This window comes from Salmo trutta, chromosome 33 (assembly GCF_901001165.1).
Source record: "Salmo trutta chromosome 33, fSalTru1.1, whole genome shotgun sequence".
Classification (NCBI taxonomy): Eukaryota; Metazoa; Chordata; class Actinopteri; order Salmoniformes; family Salmonidae; genus Salmo; species Salmo trutta.
The window spans coordinates 13,200,462-13,223,405 of record NC_042989.1 but is presented as its reverse complement, the minus strand read 5'-3'; the positions used below and the strand labels follow the sequence as shown (position 1 = coordinate 13,223,405).

Here is a 22,944-nt window from a genome sequence, read left to right as displayed (position 1 = left end):
CAGGGTGAGCGGTGAACCTAGATCAGCCCTCATACTCTAAAAGGCTTTTTGGATACAGGGCTCACTCTGCTTTCTCAGCCAGCCAGTGAGAACTGGGAATGGCCATGTCAGAAAGCTGTACATTTAGAACTAAAGGCAGCTAGTACACAAGTTTACCTGAATAAAAAACTATTCCTTGTTTTTAATCTAAAGCCCTTTCAGAGACTTACTGAAATACTGGCCCAAGCTTGGCAGCATTTGCATGGTGTGCCCACAAAACATATGTAAATGAGGTTAGCACAAACAACACTTATCCAGACCAAGCCCTCAAAACAGCCAAGCCTTGCCAGGAACATGGGCTCTGTCGTAAATGGAACCCTATAGGTCTCTGGTCAAAAGTAGTGCACAGAAGTTATTCACACCCCTTGACTTTTTCTACATTTTGTCTGCATTTAAAATTTATTTAAATTGAGATTTTGTGTTACTGGCCTACACACAATACCCCATAATGTCAAAGTTGAATTATGTTTTTAGACATTTTTTTTAATAAATGAATGAAAAGGTGAAATGTCTATGTGCAATAATAGTGTTTAACATGATACAATTATCTGTAAGGTCCCTCAGTCGAGCTGTGAATTTGAAACGCAGATTTAACCAATAAAATAAAGCAGACATTGAATATCCCTTTGAGCATGGTGAAGCTATTAAATACACTTTGGATGGGGTATCAATACACCCAGTCACTACAAAGATACAAGGGTCCTTCCTAACTTAGTTGCTGGAGAGGAAGGAAACCGCTCAGGGATTTCACCATGAGGCCAATGGTGACTTTAAACCAGTTAGAGTTTAATTGCTGTACTGGGAGCAAACTGAGGATGGATCAACAACTTTGTAGTTACTCAAATGCTAACCTAAATGACCGAATGAACAGAAATAAGCCTGTACAGCATAAAAACAATTGTCTACTTTCCAACAGACTCTGGAGACATTCACCTTTCAGCAGAACAATAACCAAAAACACAAGGCGACGTCTACACTGGAGTTGCTTACGACATTAAATGTTCCTGAACATGTATTGACTCAGGGGTGTGAATACTGATGAAAATTAAATATACAAATATATAATTTACAATACATTTTGTTACATTTCTGAAAACGTGTTTTCACTTTGTCATTATGCGTTATTGTGTGTATATGGGTGAATTCAGGCTGTAACACAACAAAATGTGGAATAAGTCAAAGGGTATGGATACTTTCTGAAGGCAAATAGGGTGTCATTTCAGACAAACCCGGTCTCAGTGCAAACCCTGTGGACTCATGTCAGACTATAACTAGTCCAATGTCCACTGACTGTTTACCTAACAAGTACAGTAGTTCTGTGACCACCATATTTAAATGTGTCCTGTTGATCAGCTCTATGTATTTCAAGGGTGTTTTCACATTTCTGGTTGGCTTTGTAGATTGAACCCTCTCCTGTGGAGACCTGTGTGTGTGTGCTTCCAGCTTGTGTAGGGGGACAATGCTGTTCCTGAAAGCCATGTGCATCCATAATAATACATCTGTCAACCAAACAATTGGGTATTCTTGGCCTACTTGTTTCGAGGAAAGAGTGACATCACGTCTGTGTGTTCTGAATAAGCACCATATTATATATGCCGTTCCGCTCTAAAGTGTAGGCTAATCCCAAACAGTAATCGATTTTCCTTTTTTTGTGTGGATATTTGGTAAAAGCAACTCATTTACTAGAGTTGGTGTACAATACATACAAATGTAGGCTAAAATAGGAATTTATAGGATTATGTACATAATAGTTGTATGTCTCGCATGCCAGACTAAACGCTTCCCAACTGAAACCGTTTCTTAGAGTTCATGCATATATTATGTCAACATTTTGTGGCGTTTTGGACTTTGGTGAGGGTTTTTTCGGCTGTATTAGATTCATTATTAGGTGAATTCTGACTATTTTGAGGAATAGGCTACAAAGTCTCAAAATGGTCAAACAGTACTATTGCTCCTTTTTTTCTCATTTTTCAGGCGACGGTCTTGTAAGGGAGTATGCAAGCACACTCCTTCGGTTCGGCCTGCAGAGATTGGCTAGGCACCAGCCGAACTGAAACATGCTGAGGCCTTAAGCAGCTGTTCAAAGAAAATATAGTCAATATAATGTTCAGATAATGCTCAGTAAAGGAAAAGGCTGCTGTTTTTTATTTTTTTTGTAGTTTACCTACTTTACTACAAAAAATAACTTTTCATGTGATGTCTTTTCTTATCCAGAGACCCCAGCCCCACAAACCAGAGAGTGAATAAGAATGTGAACAATGATGTGAACCTACGAATCCAGAACCTCAACATTGTGATCAGGCACATCAAGAACTACTACCAGGTGAGCTCAGTTCTGTCTCCACTTCCTGTTCACTCACCTCACGCACCTTTTTTAAAAATGTCCTAACCACTTTGAATGCTGCTCACCATGTCAAATTATAGCTACTTCTAATGCACACCTCGTACTCATTTACACGTCCTTCACGTGTAGAGCCAGGAGCTGTGTGTAGTCTCTGGTCTTGGTGATCAGAGAGCAGCTGGTGGGTGTGAGCATCCTGGGGATTAGACCTGGCTGCTTGGGTGTGGTGCTTATCCCCAGAGGAATGTTTCTCTCTCATTGTTTTGTCTGCTGTCCTTCCACTGACATCTCCATGATCAAACAATTACTAATACATGATGTCTTCTGTTTTAATGAGTTAAATGTTATTGTGATAATTCTGTCGCAATATTTTTGGCAGGTAGAGGTAGGTCAGTCATGAATGACAGCCTATATCAGAAACCAACAGTAGTCTTATCTTTTCTAGGTGGCTGAAGGTTTCATCTCACAACCTGTAATTATAGTAATCTGGGAATATGAATGCTTCCCCTCACGCTATCTTTAGATGGAGTAGGCTAGTAGTGTTTCATTATGAACCATGATTGCTAGTCCTCCCGTAGAAATCTTTAGAAGGAACTATGCCGACCTTTTAATTCCACTGGAAATGAGTTGGTGAAATCCACTACACACACGGTGAGACAGTGGAGAGCGACCCAACTGTTCTGGCTGACCTCTCTCAACACATTCCTTCTCTGTTTCCTCGGTTTCCCAACTACAGACGTCACACACTCCATTCAGATGCCGCCCTTGGCTGTAACACACACACACACTCCATTCAAACACTTCCCGACCCTGCCACTGGCTGCCCCGCCAGGTCCAAAGTTTCAAATCTGTGCCCGCTTTGTATGTTTATGGTGTCACCTGCTTCAGTTGTTCACACCGAACTATGCAGTGTTGTGTTATCACCCCAAATACTGTATGGAGGTTAGCTTAGTCTCCCTCTTTCAGTTTTACTTTCACACTCTGAATGTCAGAGGCTATTCCCATTGAAGAGTGTTCAATTCACATTAGCAATGTGAATGTCACGAGCTGAGAGACGGTCCGGGACGTTCTTGCTTCGCAGTTAAAATGTACCGTAAATGTCACAGTAGCGACGCATTCAAACTATTCAACTACCTAACGTTATGCAAGCAACCTTTCATGCATCTACCGTATTCAACTCTTGATTAATGGGACAAAACCATATTACACTCTTCAATAATGCAACAATTCACAAGCATGTGCCAACATTTCAATGGATTATTTTCTGATCATGCACATTTAATTTAGCTGCGAGACAAATAGCCAATGGCGCAGCTGCTAGCTAGCTAACGTTAGCTAACAATATCAAGTAGGCCTAACTTCAGCATAGCAAAAATGTACATTTACATCTCTAATACGAATATAAAAGTACAGTAACTGTATCGGTGTCATTCATATTATACAGAGCTAGGTAGCAAGATTAACAAAATGTCTACATTCTCCTCACACATAGCTGCACTGTGTTATGCAAGATTGAGTATGAGTATGTTACAGGGTAGCTTATACAAAACGCTGCCATAGTTGAAAAATCAAACCTGCTTTTGGCTATACTTTGTTCTCGGTTTGGGGAAAAAGGTTATAAATGTATGTGTTCAGTTGCAAGTGGTGCATCAAATTTGATATGCGGTAGCGTTCAAGATGTGAGAAATTTGCACGTTTTAAAGTAAGTCGGTTTGAAAAGAGCCTCATTTTCTAATTCTTCTGTTTGAAAGTAGATTTTGTTCGCTTAGTGGTTGGTTATAGTTGATAAAGCAATGGGAAACATAGATGGTGCCTCTGCAGTGTTTTTAATTAGTGTGTGTGTGTGTTGTGTAACTGAAGAACTCGGTGGTCCTCGTGAAGTGCACACACCCATGGCACTTGCAGGGAGGCCCCTTTCATTAGGTAGATAGGCTAGGACACACACAGGGCCGGGACAATGCCAGTATCGCATTATTCATTAGTACCGTGGCAAGGAAACAAAACATGAAGCGGATTTAACTTCTTTAGGAAAATGGCCTTAATGTTGGAAACACATGTTTTCATCCAGAGTCTTCATTTATTTTCCAAGTGAAAGCACACACTATTTGACATCAGGGTTTTAAAGAACCAAAGAGTTTGGTCTGCTTTGTGTTTTAATTTTTACACCCACACACACTAGGCTAATGAGTAACAGAGGTGTGTGTGTGTGTGTTCAGACCAGGGACTCACCTTCAATGTGAGTAGACTCACCAAGCCACATGGCAACTCAAAGGTTTCTTGCGTAAAGTTTTGCCATTTCCAGTGAACCTTTTCGCTTTGGATTGAACGTTTAGAGCCAGATCCACGTGGTTGAGAGTCAAGACTATAGGGCTTAATGGAGTAGGGCTCATATCTCTCTCCCCTGCTCTCTACAGCGGTTTCTGTCTGATCTAATAAATGATGGCCAGTAGAGGGGTAGAGATGTCTTCCCAGGTCCTGCTCCAACCCTGCTGTGGGAGTCTACAGAGATGGGAGAAAGAGGGAGGGAGGGAGGGGGGGTTCACTCTTCACCCCTCCCCTCTCCCCCTCTCCTCCTGATCAAGAACAGATGTGTTGTCTTTGCCTGGCCTGCGGTCATCTGCCTCCCCTGTAGCCTACATATGTATAGTAGGGAGAAATGTGGGGGAGGGGAGGTGGCTGGCCTTCAGGGCGCCAGCTCCCTGAAGGCCTGTTATAAGATTTCCGGGCCGTGCTAACAGAAACGGTTAGCTTTGGTAATGCATTAGTCCTCTCACTTTAGATTAGCCTCGTCTGGTGTTTTGTTTTCTAACTAAGTCACTCCAGTCCTGTCCTGGTTCACTAACCCCTCCGCACTCTGACCGCTAATGCCTCATTTCCCCTCAATCAGGCAGTTCTTGTTTAACACAGATATCACTGCCTTGTGTGTGCTCGCTATGCATCTACTCTCCATTTGTTTCAGACGACTGATCGTAATTAGTCCCAGTTGTGTTCTGTCCTTAACTCTGTGTGAAAGCCGTTAGCTAAAGAGAACTCACTTTGTCAAGCTGGATGGATGGTTGTGTTCTGTTCCTGCCAGCAGTGTGGCTGGTCTGTTGTCTTCTGATGCGTTATTATAGTTTGGTTGATTTGCTATGCAGTATGCTGATTACCATATATTAATGTAGATCGATCAATGTCGTTGACATTTAACCTCAGGTTCCCATCAACCATTGCACAGATCTGTTTGTACTTTATCATGATTCAATATTGACCGTGATGTTTGATCTAGATTAATCCATGGCAATCCGCATACTGCATAGCAAACCAACCAAACACCCTTTAGCTAGCATTGAATGATCACGCAGCTCTCTGGTTGTAGGTGTCTCCCTCCTTCCCTACCAACCGTTTACCCCCTCAGGGCGCCCATGTTAGTACAGTAAGGGCTGGATGATGTGATATCCAATTGACACAATTGACCATTGAAAAGAAGTTATGTTCACACAAACATGCCCAGAAGGCCTGGCTAGATAAGATATGGCGAGCGTTGCAGACTGGCAAGTATGTGGGAGCCACCATCTGAGAGAAACGCTATGTAGGGACGAGTGTGCTATTTGGGTTGCAGGCAATGAAGTTGTAGTTAGATCAATCCTCAACAGGATGTTGCTGTAGGAGGGCTGTATAGAGCACCCCACAGCTTGGGAGCCACTAATCTAAGTCACCAATCGTCTGTCTGTGTGTGTATTCGTCACACAGGAAATTCATTTGATATTGAGTTAATCTGAAAACAGTTTCACAGCTTTGCCAAACACAGCTCAAAACTGACTTGCTTATAGAAAGCATGGTCTAGAAGGCAGTGTTACAGTCCCCCACACCAACCCCCAACTATACTGTACAACCTGGAAACTGGACCAAACAGTCTTCTTTCCTTACCTTTCATCTGGACCCTATGCTGTTATAAAATATTTGAGTTTTGTACCTTAAGGATTAATAATGCGTTTTAAAACACCAGTTTACAAGTGAAAAGACCAGCCATTTTGTGTGTTTGTAGAATGAATGTGTGAGACTTTCTGCGTGTCACAAGGGATGGGGTAGTCCTGGTGGTATCCCAACCAGGATTAACAATAACTGCCAAATCTAATACTGGTTTAATACATATACCAGCTTAGCCTGGATTTCAGTCTAAACCTAAAGCATGTCTCACATTTGCTTGCTTAAGCCACCCAGACTGTTCTGGCGGTGCCCCAATTTCATCCAGGAATGGGAGACGGACGTGAAGATATTATGATGACTCTCATCCCATTGAGCCCCGTACACAGTACTATACACTGTAGGTCAGAGACAGCAGGCAGGGCTCCTATTCACTCACAGGGATCATCTCTGTGTCTGCATCCCCCGACTCCCCCCTTATATACTCTCCCCAAATTAGATTAGCTCCCAAATAACAGTCTCTGTGCGCTGCACCATAAAGCGTCCCACCAAAACCTGGACAATGGGGACACGGGGGGAGGGGAGGGTGACATTTTTTTGGTTCCCTCCTCCTCACCCCGGCTATTGTCTGGAGAGTCAGGGCACTCCACCTCACTGTAACATGACTCCTTCATTCTCAGATGTGTTACAGGAGAACTGTGTTGTCAGTCAGGACACAGCTCTCAGGTCCTGCTGTATTATGCCTCAAGTACCTTCTATCCATCACCTGTGCTTTGTGTAGTTTGGTGTATGTGTGATGCTCCTATCAACCTGCAAATGGACCTACATATGGCACAGACATGCATCTTTTGAATGCAGCCTAGTCTAGCTTGCAAAGGCATTAAGCAGAAGGTTTTTGGCTTGGGACTGTCTGTAGATTGGGCAGTGTGGTGTCTATTGTACTGCATTGCAGCTGAGGCTGGGGTTGAGGCATGGGGTACTCTGATTTGGCCTCCTGGCTCTCCTCTCTTTTCTCTTTTCCCAGAGGTGTTCAGTTTCTTCACTGTTAGCTACGGTATTCAGCTGTATAGCTCTAGAGACCAGCACAAGAGCCACAGGCATTCTCCTTTTATGTTCTCTCATCTCTCCTTTCGTCCTATTCCTTTTCCTACCTAGCACACTTGTTTCCTATGTAGCACACTCTTGCTCGCTCGCTCTCTCTCCCTGTCCTTCTCAAGTATTTTTCTCTCTCTTGTTGTTACCTCTGAAGCCTGGATGTGTGTGGCTCCCCACCCCCCAGTGCAGGAAACCCCCTCCTGAGACCGCTGCCATGGGAAACAAAAACAAGGCCTCTGACTTATTTAATTTTTAACTCTTGACATTCTCTCACTGCCTGTGCCCTAGATGAGGAGCACCATTCCCAGTCCTAGTGTTTTGGACATTGACCTTTGGCTGGTGTGTGGTTTACCTGTATGTGGTGGTTGCCCTGTGGTTCAGTGGCTTATGAGCAGAGGAAAGGCTGATCTTTGTTTACGCTGACCCTCAACACGGAGGCCCCTCAGGGGTGTGTGCTTAGGCCCCTCCTGTACTCCCTGTTTAACCACGACTGCGTGGCCGCGCACGACTCCAACACCAACTTTGCTGATGACACGACGCTGGTGGGCCTGATCACCAACTAGACGCCAGGACAACATCTCCCTCAATGTGGGCAAGACAAATGAGCTTATCGCGAGCTACAGGAAACTGAGGGCCAAACATGCCCCCATTCATATCAACAGGGCTGTAGTGGAGCAGGTCGAGAGCTTCAATCAAGTTCCTCGGTGACCACATTGCTAAGGACCTATAATTGTCCAACCACTCCAAGAGCACAACAGTCCCCCCCCCCCCCCCCCAGGAGGCTGAAAAGATTTGGCATGGGCCCTCAGATCCTCAAAGTTCTACAGCTGCACCATTGAGAGCATCTTTACTGGCTGCATCACCGCTTGGTTTGGCAACTGCTCGGCGTCCAACCGCAATGCGCTACAGAGGGTAGTGCGTAATTGGAATGGCCGATTTTTAATTAGGGCCGATTTCAAGTTTTCATAACAATCGGTAATCGTCATTTTTGGACACCGATTATGGCTGATTACACTGCACTCCACGAGGAGACTGCGTGGCAGGCTGACTACCTGTTATGCGATTGCAGCAAGGAGCCAAGGTAAGGTGCTAGCTAGCATTAAACTTATCTTATAAAAAAAACAATCAATCTTAACATAATCACTAGTTAACTACACATGGTTGATGATATTACTAGTTTATCTAGCTTGTCCTGTGTTGCATATAATCGATGCGGTGCCTGTTAATTTGTCATTGAATCACAGCCTACTTTGCCAAACGGGTGACTTAAAAAGTGCATTCGTGAAAAAAAGCACTGTCGTTGCACCAATGTGTACCTAACCATAAACATCAATGCCTTTTCTTAAAATCAATACACAAGTATATATTTTTAAACCTGCATATTTAGTTAATATTGCCTGCTAACATGAATTTCTTTTAACTAGAGAAATTGTCACTTCTTGCGTTCTGTGCAAGCAGAGTCAGGGTATATGCAGCAGTTTGGGCCGCCTGGCTTGTTGCGAACTGTATAAAGACCATTTCTTCCTAACAAAGTCCGCAATTAATTTGCCAGAATTTTACATAATTATGACAACATTGAAGGTTGTGCAATGTAACAGGAATATTTAGACTTAGTGATGCCACCCATTAGATAAAATACGTAACGGTTCCGTATTTCACTGAAAAAATAAACGTTTTGTTTTCGAAATGATAGTTTCCGGATTTGACCATATTAATGACCTAAGGCTCGTATTTCTGTGTTTATTATATTATAATTAAGTCTATGATTTCATAGGGCAGTCTGACTGAGCGGTGGTAGGCAGCAGCAGGCTCGTAAGCATTCATTCAAACAGCACTTTTGTGCATTTGCCAGCAGCTCTTCGCTGTGCTTCAAGCATTGCGCTGTTTATGACTTCAAGCCTATCAACTCCTGAGATTAGGCTGGCAATACTATAGTGCCTATAAGAACATCCAATAGTCAAAGGTATATGAAATACAAATGGTTTAGAGAGAGAGAGAGAGTAATATAATAACTACAACCTAAAACTTCTTACCTGGGAATATTGAAGACTCAGGTTAAAAGGAACCACCAGCTTTCATATGTTCTGAGCAAGGAACTTAAACGTTAGTTTTTTTATATGGCACGTATTGCACTTTTACTTTCTTCTCCAATACTTTGTTTTTGCATTATTTAAACCAAATTGAACGTTTCATTATTTATTTGAGACTAAATAGATTTTATTGATGTATTATATTAAGTTAAAATAAGTGTTCATTCAGTATTGTTGTAATTGTCATTATTATTATTTATATATATATAAAAAATCGGCCGATTTTAATCTGTATCGGCGTTGAAAAATCATAATCGGCCGACCTCTAGTAGTGCGTATGGCCCAGTGCATCACGGGAGTCGAACTCCCTGTCGTCCAGGACCTCTATACCAGGCGGTGTCAGAGGAAGGCCCCAAAAATTGTCAAAGCTTCCAGCCACCCATGTCATAGACTGTCTTTCCAGTACCGCATGGCAAACGGTACCACAGCGCTAAGTCTCGAAGACCAAAAGGCTCGTGAACAGCTTCTACTCCCAAGCCATGAGACTGCTAAATAGTTTACCCGGACTATCTGCATTGACCCTTTTTTTGCACTAACTCTTTTTGACTGCACACACATTGGACACACATTGAACTCTACTCACACATACTTACATTGACACTTCAACACACACTCTCACACAACACATGCACACAGGCACACGTTTGCCACACACACACTTCCACACTCATCACATACACTACTGCTACTGTCGATTATCTATCCTGTTGCCTAGTCACTTTACCTCTACCTATATGTACATAAGGTATCTACCTCAATATCCTCGTACCCCTGCATATCGACTCTGTACTGGTACCCCATGTATATAGCCAAGCTGTCATTGCTAATTTCTCCTATTATTTTAGATGTTTGTATTCTGTGGGGGGGGGGGGGGGGAAGAGGTTCAATACACCAGATTCCATAAACTCCAGTCCACATGCTGACATTGGTGTAGCAGCTTGATTACCTGTATGTGGTTGGCCTGTGGGTCAGCGGCTGCTCCATGTAACTCAGCATGATTGATTGTTTCCTGGACCGACTCCGACATATACTGAACAAAAATATAAACAGTACATGTAAAGTGTTGATCCCCTGTTTTGATGAGCTGTCCTTTGCCAAGATAATCCATCCACCTGACAGGTGTGACATATCAAGAAGCTGAGTAAACAGCATGATCATTACGCAGGTGCACCTTGTGCTGGGGACTATAAAAGGCCACTCTAAAATGTGCAGTTTTGTCACACAACACAATGCCACAGATGTCTGAAGTGTTGACGGTGCAATTGGCATGCTGACTGCAAGAATGTCCACCAGAGCTGTTGCTGGGGAATTGAATGTTAATTTCTCTACCATAAGCTGCCTCCAATGTTGTTTTAGAAAATTTGGCAGTATGTCCAACCGGCCTCACATAAGACAAATGGTGGTCACACCAGATACTGACTGGTTTTCTGATCCACGCCCCTACTTAAATTTATTTGTATTTTTTGTCTGTGACCACAGATGCATATCTGTATTTCCAGCCATGTGAAATCCATAGATTAGGGCCTAATGAATTTATTTCAATTTCCTGAAGTCCTTTTATGAACTGTAACACTAACTATGTCTTTGAAATTGTAGCATGTTTATTTTACATTTTTTACAGTTACGTTTAAGTCATTTAGCAGACGCTCTTATCCTGAGTGACCAACAGATTTGTCACCTAGTCGGTTACTGGCCAACGCTCTTAACCGCTAGGCTACCTGCCGCCCATAGAGACCACTGACTCATAGCCTACATAGAGAGACCACTGAAGCGTTCCGCTCCACTTATCTTGTGGTGATATGGCATTCTGCACCACCACTAGATTCCATAATCTCTTGACTGTTTGGTGGCTTGTTGGTTCTAAAGACAGCTTTGTCACTGCGTGTAACTGATGAATGAGGTTCTTAGTAGTCTACATAAACTCAGCAAAAAAAGAAACCTCCCTTTTTCAGGACCCTGTCTTTCAAAGATAATTTTGTAAAAATCCAAATGACTTCACAGATATTAATTGTAAAGGGTTTAACCACTGTTTCCCATGCTTGTTCAATGAACCATAAACAATTAATGGACATGCACCTGTGGAACGGTTAAGACACTAACAGATTAGACGGTAGGCAATTAAGGTCACAGTTTTGAAAGCTTAGGACACTAAAGAGGCCTTTCTACTGACTCTAGAAAAACGCCAAAAGAAAGATTCCCAGGGTCCCTGCTCATCTGTGTGAACGTGCCTTAGGCATGCTGCAAGGAGGCATGAGGACTGCAGATGTGGCCAGGGCAATAAATTGCAATGTCGTACTGTGAGACGCCTAAGACAGCGCTACAGGACGGACAGCTGATCGTCCTCGCAGTGGCAGACCATGTGTAACAACACCTGCACAGGATCGGTACATCCGAACATCACCTGTGGGACAGGTACAGGATGGCGGCAACAACAACTGCCCAAGTTAAACCAGGAATGCACAATCCCTCCATCAGTGTTCAGGCTGTCCACAATAGGCTGAGAGAGGCTGGACTGAGGGCTTGTAGGCCTGTTGTAAGGCAGATCCTCACCAGACATCACCGGCAACGTCGCTGGACCAAACAGGACTGGCAAAAAGTGCTCTTCACTGACGAGGCGCCGTGTTGTCTCACCGGGAGTGATGGTCGGATTTGCGTTTATCGTCGAAGGAATGAGCGTTACACCGAGGCCTGTACTCTGGAGGGGGATCAATTTGGAGGTGGAGGGTCCGTCATGGTCTGGGGCGGTGTGTCACGGCATCATCAGACTGTGCCTGCAATGACAACAAGCTATCTCGACGCTGTGCATTACAGGGAAGACCTCCCTCATATGGTACTCTTCCTGCAGGCTCATCCTGACATGACCCTCCAGCATGACAATGCCACCAGCCATACTGCTCATTCTGTGTGTGATTTCCTGCAAGACATTAATGTCAGTGTTCTGCCATGGCCAGCGGAGAGCCCGGATCTCTTGAGCACGTCTGGGACCTGTTGGATTGGAGGGTGAGGGCTAGGGCCAGTCCCCCCCAGAAGTGTCCTGGAATTAACCCCACCCCCCTTTGTTCAGGGACACATTATTCCATTTATGTTAGTCACATGTCTGTGGAACTTGTTCAGTTTGTCTCAGTTGTTGAATCTTATGTCCGTACAAATATTTACAAATGTTAAGTTTGCTAAAAATAAATGCAGTTGACAGTGAGAGGACGTTTCTTTTTTTTTTTGCTGAGTTTATTTACCCAATACCCCCAGAGCACTGGGCCGTGTGCAACAGTGTCTCTAAAACACTAATCCGATTTATTCGTGATGATTTCAGTAAGGAGGCCCCAAGAGCGGTCTGAGACATGAAGTCACCCTCTGTAATCTAGATAGTTATGAAGCCCCTAGCTGATCTGAAATGTGTGATGAACCCCAGGTCTGACTAATGTGGCGAACCCTCTCTAGTCTAGATCCAGGCAGTCCACATCCTGACTGACTGCATGATTGGCTGAGTTATTTCAGGCCACAGGCAGCCTGTGTGTGTGTTGGGGGGTTTTCTGTTTTTTGTATTGATCTCAGATTGCTAAAGGCGTCAGCATGCTTCCGTTCAGCTGGCGGCTAGCCAAACCGAACGCTTGTGCTCCCACACTCCCTGAAAGACCTTCGCTTGAAAAAATTTGAAACGCTGTAGCCAGTGCTTTTGAGACTTACTTCCTCAAAGTTGTCCCAATTTATCTGAACTCGAGTTCTGTCATTAATTTTGACGTTTTTGTCGGAGATCTTAGTCGTCCAATTTTTCATCTAAGATGTTTGATGCAGTATTTCTCCAAAGAATGTGCATGAAAACGATTAGAAGAATCCCTACTGTTGACGAATCACCGAAGGGGTGTGAACTCTGGCTACTGACGGCTTGCCTTAACCTCCGTGGGCAAGGTGGGACGCTTGTCAACAGCCAGTGGAATCGCGTGGCGTGGAATACAAATACCTCATAAATGCTATAACTTCAATTTCTCAAACATATGACTATTTACACCATTTTAAAGCCAAAACTCTCGTTAATCTAACCACACTGTCCGATTTCAAAAAGGCTTTACAGCGAAAGCAAAACATTATTGTCAGGAGAGTACCCTGCCAAAAATAATCACACAGCCATTTTCAAAGCAAGCCTATGTCACAAAAACCAAAACCACAGCTAAATGCAGCACTAACCTTTGATGATCTTAATCAGATGACACTCCTAGGACATTATGTTATACAATACATGCATGTTTTGTTCAATCAAGTTCATGTTTATATCAAAAAACTGCTTTTTAAATTAGCATGTGATGTTCAGAACTAGCATACCCACCGCAAACTTCTGGTGAATTTACTTAATTACTCACGATTAACGTTCACAAAATACATAACAATTATTTTAAGAATTATCGATACAGAACTCCTTTATGCAATCGCGGTGTCAGATTTTAAAATAGCTTTTCGGCGAAAGCACATTTTGCAATATTCTGAGTAGACCATCACGGCTAGCTAATTTGACACCCACCAAGTTTGGCCCTCACCAAACTCAGATTTACTATAAGAAAAATTGGATTACCTTTGCTGTTCTTCGTCAGAATGCACTCCCAGGACTTCTACTTCAACAACAAATGTTCTTCTGGTTCGAAATAATCCATAGTTATGTTTTGTTCATGCGTTCAGGTAACTATCCGAAGGTCTAGTTACCTGAACGCATGCGAGCGCATTTCGTGACCAAAAAATGTCAAAATATTCCATTACCGTACTTCGAAGCATGTCAAACGCTGTTTAAAATCAATTTTTCTGCGATTTTTCTCGTACAATAGCGATAATATTCCAACCGGGCGACGTTGTATTCGTTCAAAGAGAGAAAGAAAAACATGGAGAATTCTCTGTTCTCAGCCTGACCACTCACAAAGTCTCCTGCTGTTTTTCGCCCAGAGACTGGAGAGACGTCATTCCACTTTCTGGTGCCTTCTGAGAGCCAATGGAAGCCTTAGAAAATGTCACGTTACGGCAGAGATGCTGTATTTTTGATAGAGATACCCTAGAAGGAGAACAAATTGTCAGACAGGGCACTTCCTGTATGGAATCTTCTCAGGTTTTGGCCTGCCATATGAGTTCTGTTATACTCACAGACACCATTCAAACAGTTTTAGAAACTTTAGAGTGTTTTCTATCCAAATCTACTAATTATATGCATATTCTCGTTTCTGGGCAAGAGTAGTAACCAGTTTAAATCGGGTACGTTTTTTTATCCGGCCGTGCAAATACTGCCCCCTAGCCCCAACAGGTTTTAAGAAAGAAATGTGTGCCCGAACAGCTGAAAAACCCTTACCCAAGTCCAAAATGTCAGAAAATGACTTCATAATATACGCACAAACTGTTTCCGCTGGAAAGCATGTGGGTGATGTCTGTCTGCATTTAATTGCCATATGGGCCATTTCTGCCATGACTGTGTTCGTTGACTGTGTTCGTTAACAGTATTTTGATAGGCATCTGTTTTATTTTAACACACCATTTGCTGCCAACCTGTCCTCTGTGGCACTGGGCCCAAACAGAGCAACATAATCAGGGCCATACACCCCATGGAGGGGTGACTTGGCTTCCTCTGTTCATAGCTTCAGGGGTCTGCTGCCACTGGGCTATAGAAGCAACGATACAGGCACTGACTGGTTTCCAGCAGCCAGGTTGCACTGTACTCTGTAAAGGCACTAGACTAGCATCAGCTCCAGCCCTGCTTGTACCCCATAGGGGCTTGGTCATCAAGTCACCCTATCCAGGTCAACCCATGCCTTATCACACCGACCCCCAGACCTCTACACTCTCCACTCATAGGGACATGATCATGTCAACTCACTCAGGCCCTCAGACCGTCTCAGCAGAGGAGAATGGAACAGCTGGGGAGGGTTCCACAAGACTGCGTCCCCTCAATGGACACTGGGGGAGGGGATAGGGGAGTTCAGGGGAGGTGTCATCGTACTCGGTCAATAAAGGAGAGGAGAAGTGGGGGGCGGGGTTATCGTGGTGGCAGGAATGGCTCCTTCCAGCCTGCTGTTGCATTCACGCTGAATGGGGCATTAGTAGGCCTAGTGGCGGGTGTATCGGCTCTGAGACACACAGTGGGATTTATCAAGTGTGGGGTCTCGGACATTGCTTCAGTCTTATTCTTTTGTGTGTCTTTCTTTTCAACTGGGGCATCCTTGTCCCAGGTCTTTTGGCAAGAAGCCTTAATGCAGTCTGGGCTATGAAATATGGCAGACAGCCAAAAATAATCATTTTCTGTTTTATGAATGATTTCTCATTCATTTGTTACAGAGAAAAGTATTTGAAATGTGAACAGCGGCGAACCTCCCAGTCAGCCTAGTGTTTGTTGCTGTCATGTGTCTGAGGCTGGGAAGACTTGGTACCCTATTTACTCACTCTGTCAAGTTTGAGCATTTGTTTAATCCAGTGTTGAATAAGTTCTATACTAGCTCTGTTCCTTCTTATTTTAGCTATGTGATACTCTGTGGTTAGTGACTTAACTGTAGACTAGACGCCCAGGTGAGAAATAATTCAGCACCCTGTGATTAGAATCCTGAAGCTCTGATTGCAGCCACTGTAGCTCGGCTGATGGAATCATCAGTGCAGAGAGAAGCTTTCTGTACTATTTCAGAAGCATTCACAGAATGATATAGATATGAGTGCTTACAGATGTGTAGTCAGTGCTGTGAGAGGAAGGCTGTCTTCCCCACAGGGAATATGGTGCAGGGGGTCAATTAGCAAGGGAGATGGGCCACGTACATTGTGGGAATTTAATTGACAAGTTGTTTCTCGCACGCACACACACGCGCACACACACACACACACACACACACACACACACACACACACACACACAGGGGAGTGTGCTTAGCTGTGTTATTGATCATAGCCTGGGTCAGCGGTCAGACCAAGGGGGGCAAAGGGTGTGCACTTTTTAAATGGGTCGCTGGTACATGATGAAATTCTCACTCACCAGGCTGTTCTATTCAACAATGGCTATTCATACACTCTCTGGGATTTTTACTGCACATCCACTCAACCAAAATCGAGAGAAAAAAAAGATTGACATAGCATTCTTTATTTGGTATGGAAATGGTATACACCTTACTGCACCTTTTTATACACTATTATACACCCTTTTAAAAGTACATCTGAATGATATTGAAGGACCTGGGCCTTTTTTAGCATTTTTCATTCATTGTAATGTGACATAAACAACCTAGGTAGCCAGTGTGTACCCTGTGACGGAGGCAGGTCCTAATCTGTTTCCAGTACAGCCTGGTAATATCTTCAGTTATTCTGCTGTTTGTTTAGGTAGGGTGGCAGGTGGCAGCAGGTGGGTGCAAGGTGTTGGTTTGGCACAATGCCAGACTGTTCCTAGTTGTGACACCCTCGAGAGCCTCACAGTCCGTACTGTGAGACACCTAAGACGGCGCTACAGGGAGACAGAACGGACAGCTGATCGTCCTCGCAGTGGCCGACCACGTGTAACACCTGCACAGGATTGGTACATCCGAACATCACCTGCGGGACGGGTACAGGATGGCAACAACAACTGCCCGAGTTACACCAGGAACGCACAATCCCTCCATTAGTGCTCAGACTGTCTGCAATAGGCTGAGAGATGCTGGAGTGAGGGCTTGTAGGCCTGTTGTAAGGCATATCCTCACCAGACATCACCGGCAACAACATGGGCACAAACCCACCTTTGCTGGACCAGACAGGACTGGCAAAAAGTGCTCTTCACTGACGAGTCACGGTTTTGATGGTCGGATTTGCGTTTGTCAGAGGAATGAGCGTTACACTGAGGCCTGTACTCTGGAGCGGGATCGATTTGCAGATGGAGGGTCTGTCATGGTCTGGGGCGGTGTGTCACAGCATCATCGGACTGAGCTTGTTGTCATTGAAGGCAATCTCAACGCTGTGCGTTACAGGGTAGACATCCTACTCCCTCATGTGGTACTCTTCCTGCATGCTCATCCTGACATGACCCTCCAGCATGACAAAGCCACCAGCCATACTGCTCGTTCTGTGTGTGTGATTTCATGCAAGACAGGAATGTCAGTGTTCTGCCATGGCCAGCGACGAGCCCGGATCACAATCCCATTGAGCAAGTCTGGGACCTGTTGGCTCGAAGGGTGAGGGCTAGGGCGGGGTGGGGTAACATCTCACAGCAAGAACTGGCAAATCTGGTGCAGTCCATGAGGAGGAGATTCACTGCAGTACTTAATGCAGCTGGTGGCCACACCAGATACTGACTGTTACTTTTGATTTTGAACCCCCCCTTTGTTCAGGGACACATTAATCCATTTCTGTTAGTCACATGTCTGTGGAACTTGTTCAGTTTGTCTGTTGAATCTTATGTTCATACAAATATTTACCCGTTAAGTTTGCTGAATTTAAGCGCAGTTGACAGTGAGAGGACGTTTCTTTTTTTGCTGAGTGTATATAATGTGCTTGTGGGGCCTCATCCCGTAGTACAAGAGCTTCATACTTAATGTAGGGCTTCCCTAACACAGCAGCAAGCAGCAGCAGCACTGTTTAGACTAGTGTTGTCTTCTCCTCAGGAAAACTGTTTTGGGTGTGGTCTCTTTTCCTCTTATAATACCTGGTCATGGAGCTCTGTCTATACAGCCCATTGTTTACAGTGTACAACTAAAATACAGGACATTGGGGGAAAGGAATTTATTTATTTTAAGTGCAATACCTAAATGTCTCTTGGATGAGATTGTAACTGGGAGAAAGCAGAGGCACAGTACACACATTAGTATGTACAGTTGAAGTCGGAAGTTTACATACACTAAGGTTGGAGTCATTTAAACTCGTTTTTCAACCACTCCACACATTATTTTGTTAACAAACTATAGTTTTGGCAAGTCGGTTAGGACATCTACTTTGTGCATGACACAAGTCATTTTTCCAACAATTGTTTAGACAGTGAATTATAAGTGAATTATAAGTGAAATAATCACAATTCCAGTGGGTCAGAAGTTTACATACACTAAGTTGACTGTGCCTTTAAACAGCTTGGAAAATTCCAGAAAATGTCATGGGTTTAGAAGCTTCTGATTTGACATCATTTGAGTCAATTAGAGGTGTACCTGTGGATGTATTTCAAGGCCTACCTTCAAACTCAGTGCCCCTTTGCTTGACATCATGGGAAAATTCAAAGAAATCAGCCAAGACCTCAGAAAAACAATTGTAGACCTCCATAAGTCTGGTTCATCCTTGGGAGCAATTTCCAAATACCTGAAGGAACCACGTTCATCTGTACAAACAATAGTGCACAAGGGGGAGGCTTGCAAGCCAAAGAACACCATCTCAACCGTGAAGCATGGGGATGGCAGCATCATGTTGTGGGGGTGCTTTGCTGCAGGAGGGACTGGTGCACTTCACAAAATAGATGGCATCATGAGGAAAGAAAATTATGTGGATATATTGAAGCAACATCTCAAGACATAAGTCAGGAAGTTCAAGCTTGGTCGAAAATGGGTCTTCCAAATGGACAATGACCCCAAGTACTTTCCAAGTTGTGGCAAAATGGCTTAAGGACAACAAAATCAAGGTATTGGAGAGGCCATCACAAAGCCCTGACCTCAATCCTATAGAAAATTTGTGGGCAGAACTGAAAAAGCGTGTGCGAGCAAGGAGGCCTATAAACCTGACTCAGTTACACTAGCTCTGTCAGGAGGAATGGGCCAAATTCCCACTTATTGTGGGAAGCTTGTGGAAGGCTACCCAAAACATTTGACCCAAGTTAAACAATTTAAAGGCAATGCTACCAAATACTAATTGAGTGTATGTATGTCTTCTGACCCGCTGGGAATGTGATGAAAGAAATTAAAGCTCAAATAAATATATCTCTTCTATTATTCTGACATTTCACATTCTTAAAACAAAGTGCTGATCCTCAGACAGGCCATTTTTTATTCAGATTAAATGTCAGGAATTGTGAAACTGAGTTAAAATGCATTCGGCTAAGGTGTATGTAAACTTCCGACTTCAATTGTATGTATGTATGGTATGTTTGGTATGTATAGTAGGTAGGTAGGTAGTGCTTTGAAGCAGCTCTGGCGGAGTAGGTGGAAGTCCTGCTGTTCCCATGGGCAGTCTGTGCTGAGGGGGAAAGGCTCGGTGATTGGAAGAGAGGCCCATTGGGGGCAGTGTGGCCTGGGGGAACATTCTCTGACTGACGTTACTGTGTCGAGCCCAGCACTGCTGCGGCGCTACCCAGCCTGCCTCTGCTTTCTCCCTGATCTTGGCTGGTTGGGGAGGAGGAGAGGAGGCTGAAGCTCTCCTCTCTCTGCTTTTGTCTCAACCTTTCACTTGTGCTTGCTTTCACTTGCTGACTCGTCTCACTCCTAATGACGTACATGTAGAATTTAAAACACTTGGTCTACAGCTCCTCTGTCAGCTTTACGTGAACAGGCTAATCGGTCTCCAAATAACCATCAAGTCAAAGGTCCAGAAAACCAAACAAAAACACATGACCTATGGATTTCCTAGATTGCAGAGCTCTGTATTGTTCTGCATAGCAACATAGGAAGAGGAAATGGGGCCCAAGCATCTTTTTTTTTTTCTTCCAACATTTCTGGCCTGTGATCTTTCTTTGACCCTCTGGTTCCAACATCTTCAAAGCCATTCCTCCCAACGATGGTTCCATAATGTTACTGAGCTGTAGATGATGATCACAAAGTCATTTTCATTCTCCTCCCCACTTCCCCGTTTAAACAAAGGTAGATTTTACAGTGGAGATGGCTGTTGTCAAGGACACGTCTACCTATTGCACAGTACACACCTGATCACACGAAGGTATGAGGTCAGCCAGAAACTATTTTAGTTTTTGTACTGAAGGAGTTATCATTGTTGAGTGGATAATGGCGAGAGGGTAGGAGAGGAGATATTTGACTCCAGTACCTGAACATGACCTCACCTGTTCCTGCAGGCTGAAATCCATCTGCACTTATCAATAATGTAAACCCGACCTTTTTTTGTTAGTGTCCCAGCCTGTTTTCCACTAACATGGCTGATAAACCAGCGTTGTGTTCAGTTGGACCCACCATAGCATCTTCATCAACTTTTTTAAACGGTAAACTGAAAATATAGATTTTTTCTGATTGGACAAGTCCAGGTAGTCCCTCCCTCCCTGTTTTGTCATTTCAATTATACATTTTTTTTTATTGGTGCCTAATGATTATGACCCAGTACTGGAAAAACAAGGCAAATATCTCTCTCTCCTATCTCCATCAATAAGGTCTAGTTAGAGCCTTGAAGGCACCATCTGCCTGGCTTTTGTCATGTTTAATTTACACTGGTTTGGTTTCTCTTATGCTGATTTAGATGATTTGGACTAGCTGACAGCAGGAGTTGACCAGGCAAAGAGATTATGCGTTCCAAATGACACCCTATTCTCGTTATAGTGCGCTACATTTGAGAAGAGCCTAGTCAAAAGTAGTGCCCTATAATGGGCATATGGTGCCATTTGGGTCGTAGACCGAGATAGCTAGGGAACTCTATTTAGCTATGCATCATAGCCAACACCTGCAGCTACTGTTAGTATCCTCACTGGCCCGTCCTCCAGAGGGTAAACCGATAGGCAGCCGGGCTCAGAGCTGCGGTTCTCCCTCAGCTTCCTCTCGCTGATCATCTGCCTGCTCAAACATGATGGCTTGAGCCTGTAACACCTCTACAAAGCCCCAGTGCTAGCCATATTATACAAATCTTGTAATGGGACATTGTTTAATGATGTTGCTTCCCTAAATTGATCTAGTTAAGTAGCCATTCAATTAAGAGCTGTTTTCTATAAAGGCCTGGGGGTGTGTGACGGCTAGAACGTAAGCCTGTGTTTTGAATATTGATGAGGTGTAACAGAATAACAGATATATGGGGCCCTCTAGTCAGACAGTCTTATGTTTTTATGGCCATAAGAGGCTCCAGTCCAGATGCACCATGCTTATTTAGTAATGTTGCCCCCAAACCCAAGCATCTGTTAATAGCAGAGAAGTAGTAAAGTCTTATTTAATCAACATCTTGATTGAGCAAGGTAGTTCCCACAGTTACGAAACATGCTCGTGTGATCCCTATCCACAAGAATGGCAGGAAAACCGAGAAGGGCAGCTATAGATGTATCTATTTTCAGTGCGCTGTCTAAAGTGCTGCAAAAAGTAATTTATGAACAGAGAGGAATAGAGAAAGACTAATATTCTTTGTCTTGGTCTGGTTTTAGAATGTCCCACTCCACTGACACGTCTATTGTTTTTAACATACTTTATCAGGGGAGGCGAGAGAGAGAGAGAGAGAGAAGGTGACAAGCTAGTGTTCCAGGTTAGTGTTCCATAGCCTCAGGCAAAACACCAGAAACTGGATCAGCAGCACGACAAGGTAGCACGACTGATGAACAGGTTAGGGTTCCATAGCTGCAGGCAAAACCACAGAAACTGGATCAGCAGCTTAACCAGATGGACAGGGACAGCCAGGAGTCATCAGGCCATGTTGTCCTGAGGCATGATCCTAGGGCTCAGGTCCTCCGGGAGGGGGGAGAGGGGATGGGAGAATTAGAGGGAGGGTACCTAAGATCACAAAGGAGAATTGCACCAGATATGACAGACTGACTCTAGCCCCCTGGCACATAGACTATTGCAGCATAGATACTGTCGACTGAGACGGGAGATCGGGGAACACTGTGGCCCTGTCCAACGTTGGCCCCGGACAGGGCCAACCAGGCAAGATATAACCCCAAACACTTGCCAAATCACTTTCTCCACACCACTAAAGGGATATCAACAGACCACTAACTTACTACCCTGAGACGAGGCTGAGTATAGCCCATGTAGATCTCCCCACTACATGAGCCCGAGGACAGGAAGGGCAAGCCAGTGACAGCCCCCGTAATGGGGTCAGAGGCAGAGAATCCCAGTGGAGAGAGGGGAGCCGGCCAGGCAGAGACAGCAAAGGTGGTTCATCACTCCAGTGCCTTGCCATTCACCTTCACACTCATGGGCCAGACTGCACTCAATCATAGGACCTGCTGAAGAGATGTCTTCAGTAAAGACTTAAAGGTTGAGACTGAGACTGCGTCTCTCACGTGGATCGGCAGACCATTCCATAAAAATGTACCTCTATAGTCAAAAGCCCTGCGTCCAGCTGTTTGCTTAGAAATTCTAGGAACAATAAAGAGGCCTGTGTCTTGTGACCATAACGTACGTGTCGCTATCTACTGCAGAACAAAATTGTCGAGATGGGCAGGAGCAAGTCCATAATGTATTTGTACGTTAGCAGTAAAACCTTAAGCCCTAGCCTTATTAACAGGAAGCCAGTGTAGAGGCTAGCACTGGAGTAACATAACATTTTGGGGTTCTAGCCAAGATTCTAGCAGCCATATTTAGCACTAGCTGAAGTTTGATTGCCTTATCTGGGTAGCCAGTTGTCTAATCTTGATGTCACAAAAGCATGGATTAGCTT

At 44.1% G+C, this 22,944-nt stretch overlaps 1 protein-coding gene across 1 annotated transcript in view; it reads left to right on the top strand.

The window, feature by feature from the left end:
• Positions 1–22,944, top strand: part of LOC115172417 (protein Daple) — an 84,549-nt gene that overhangs the window by 5,408 nt on the left and 56,197 nt on the right. Inside the window, exon 3 of the mRNA XM_029729842.1 lies at positions 2,254–2,362. Coding sequence (XP_029585702.1) covers positions 2,254–2,362 — 109 coding nt within the window. The remainder of the gene's footprint in view (positions 1–2,253; positions 2,363–22,944) is intronic.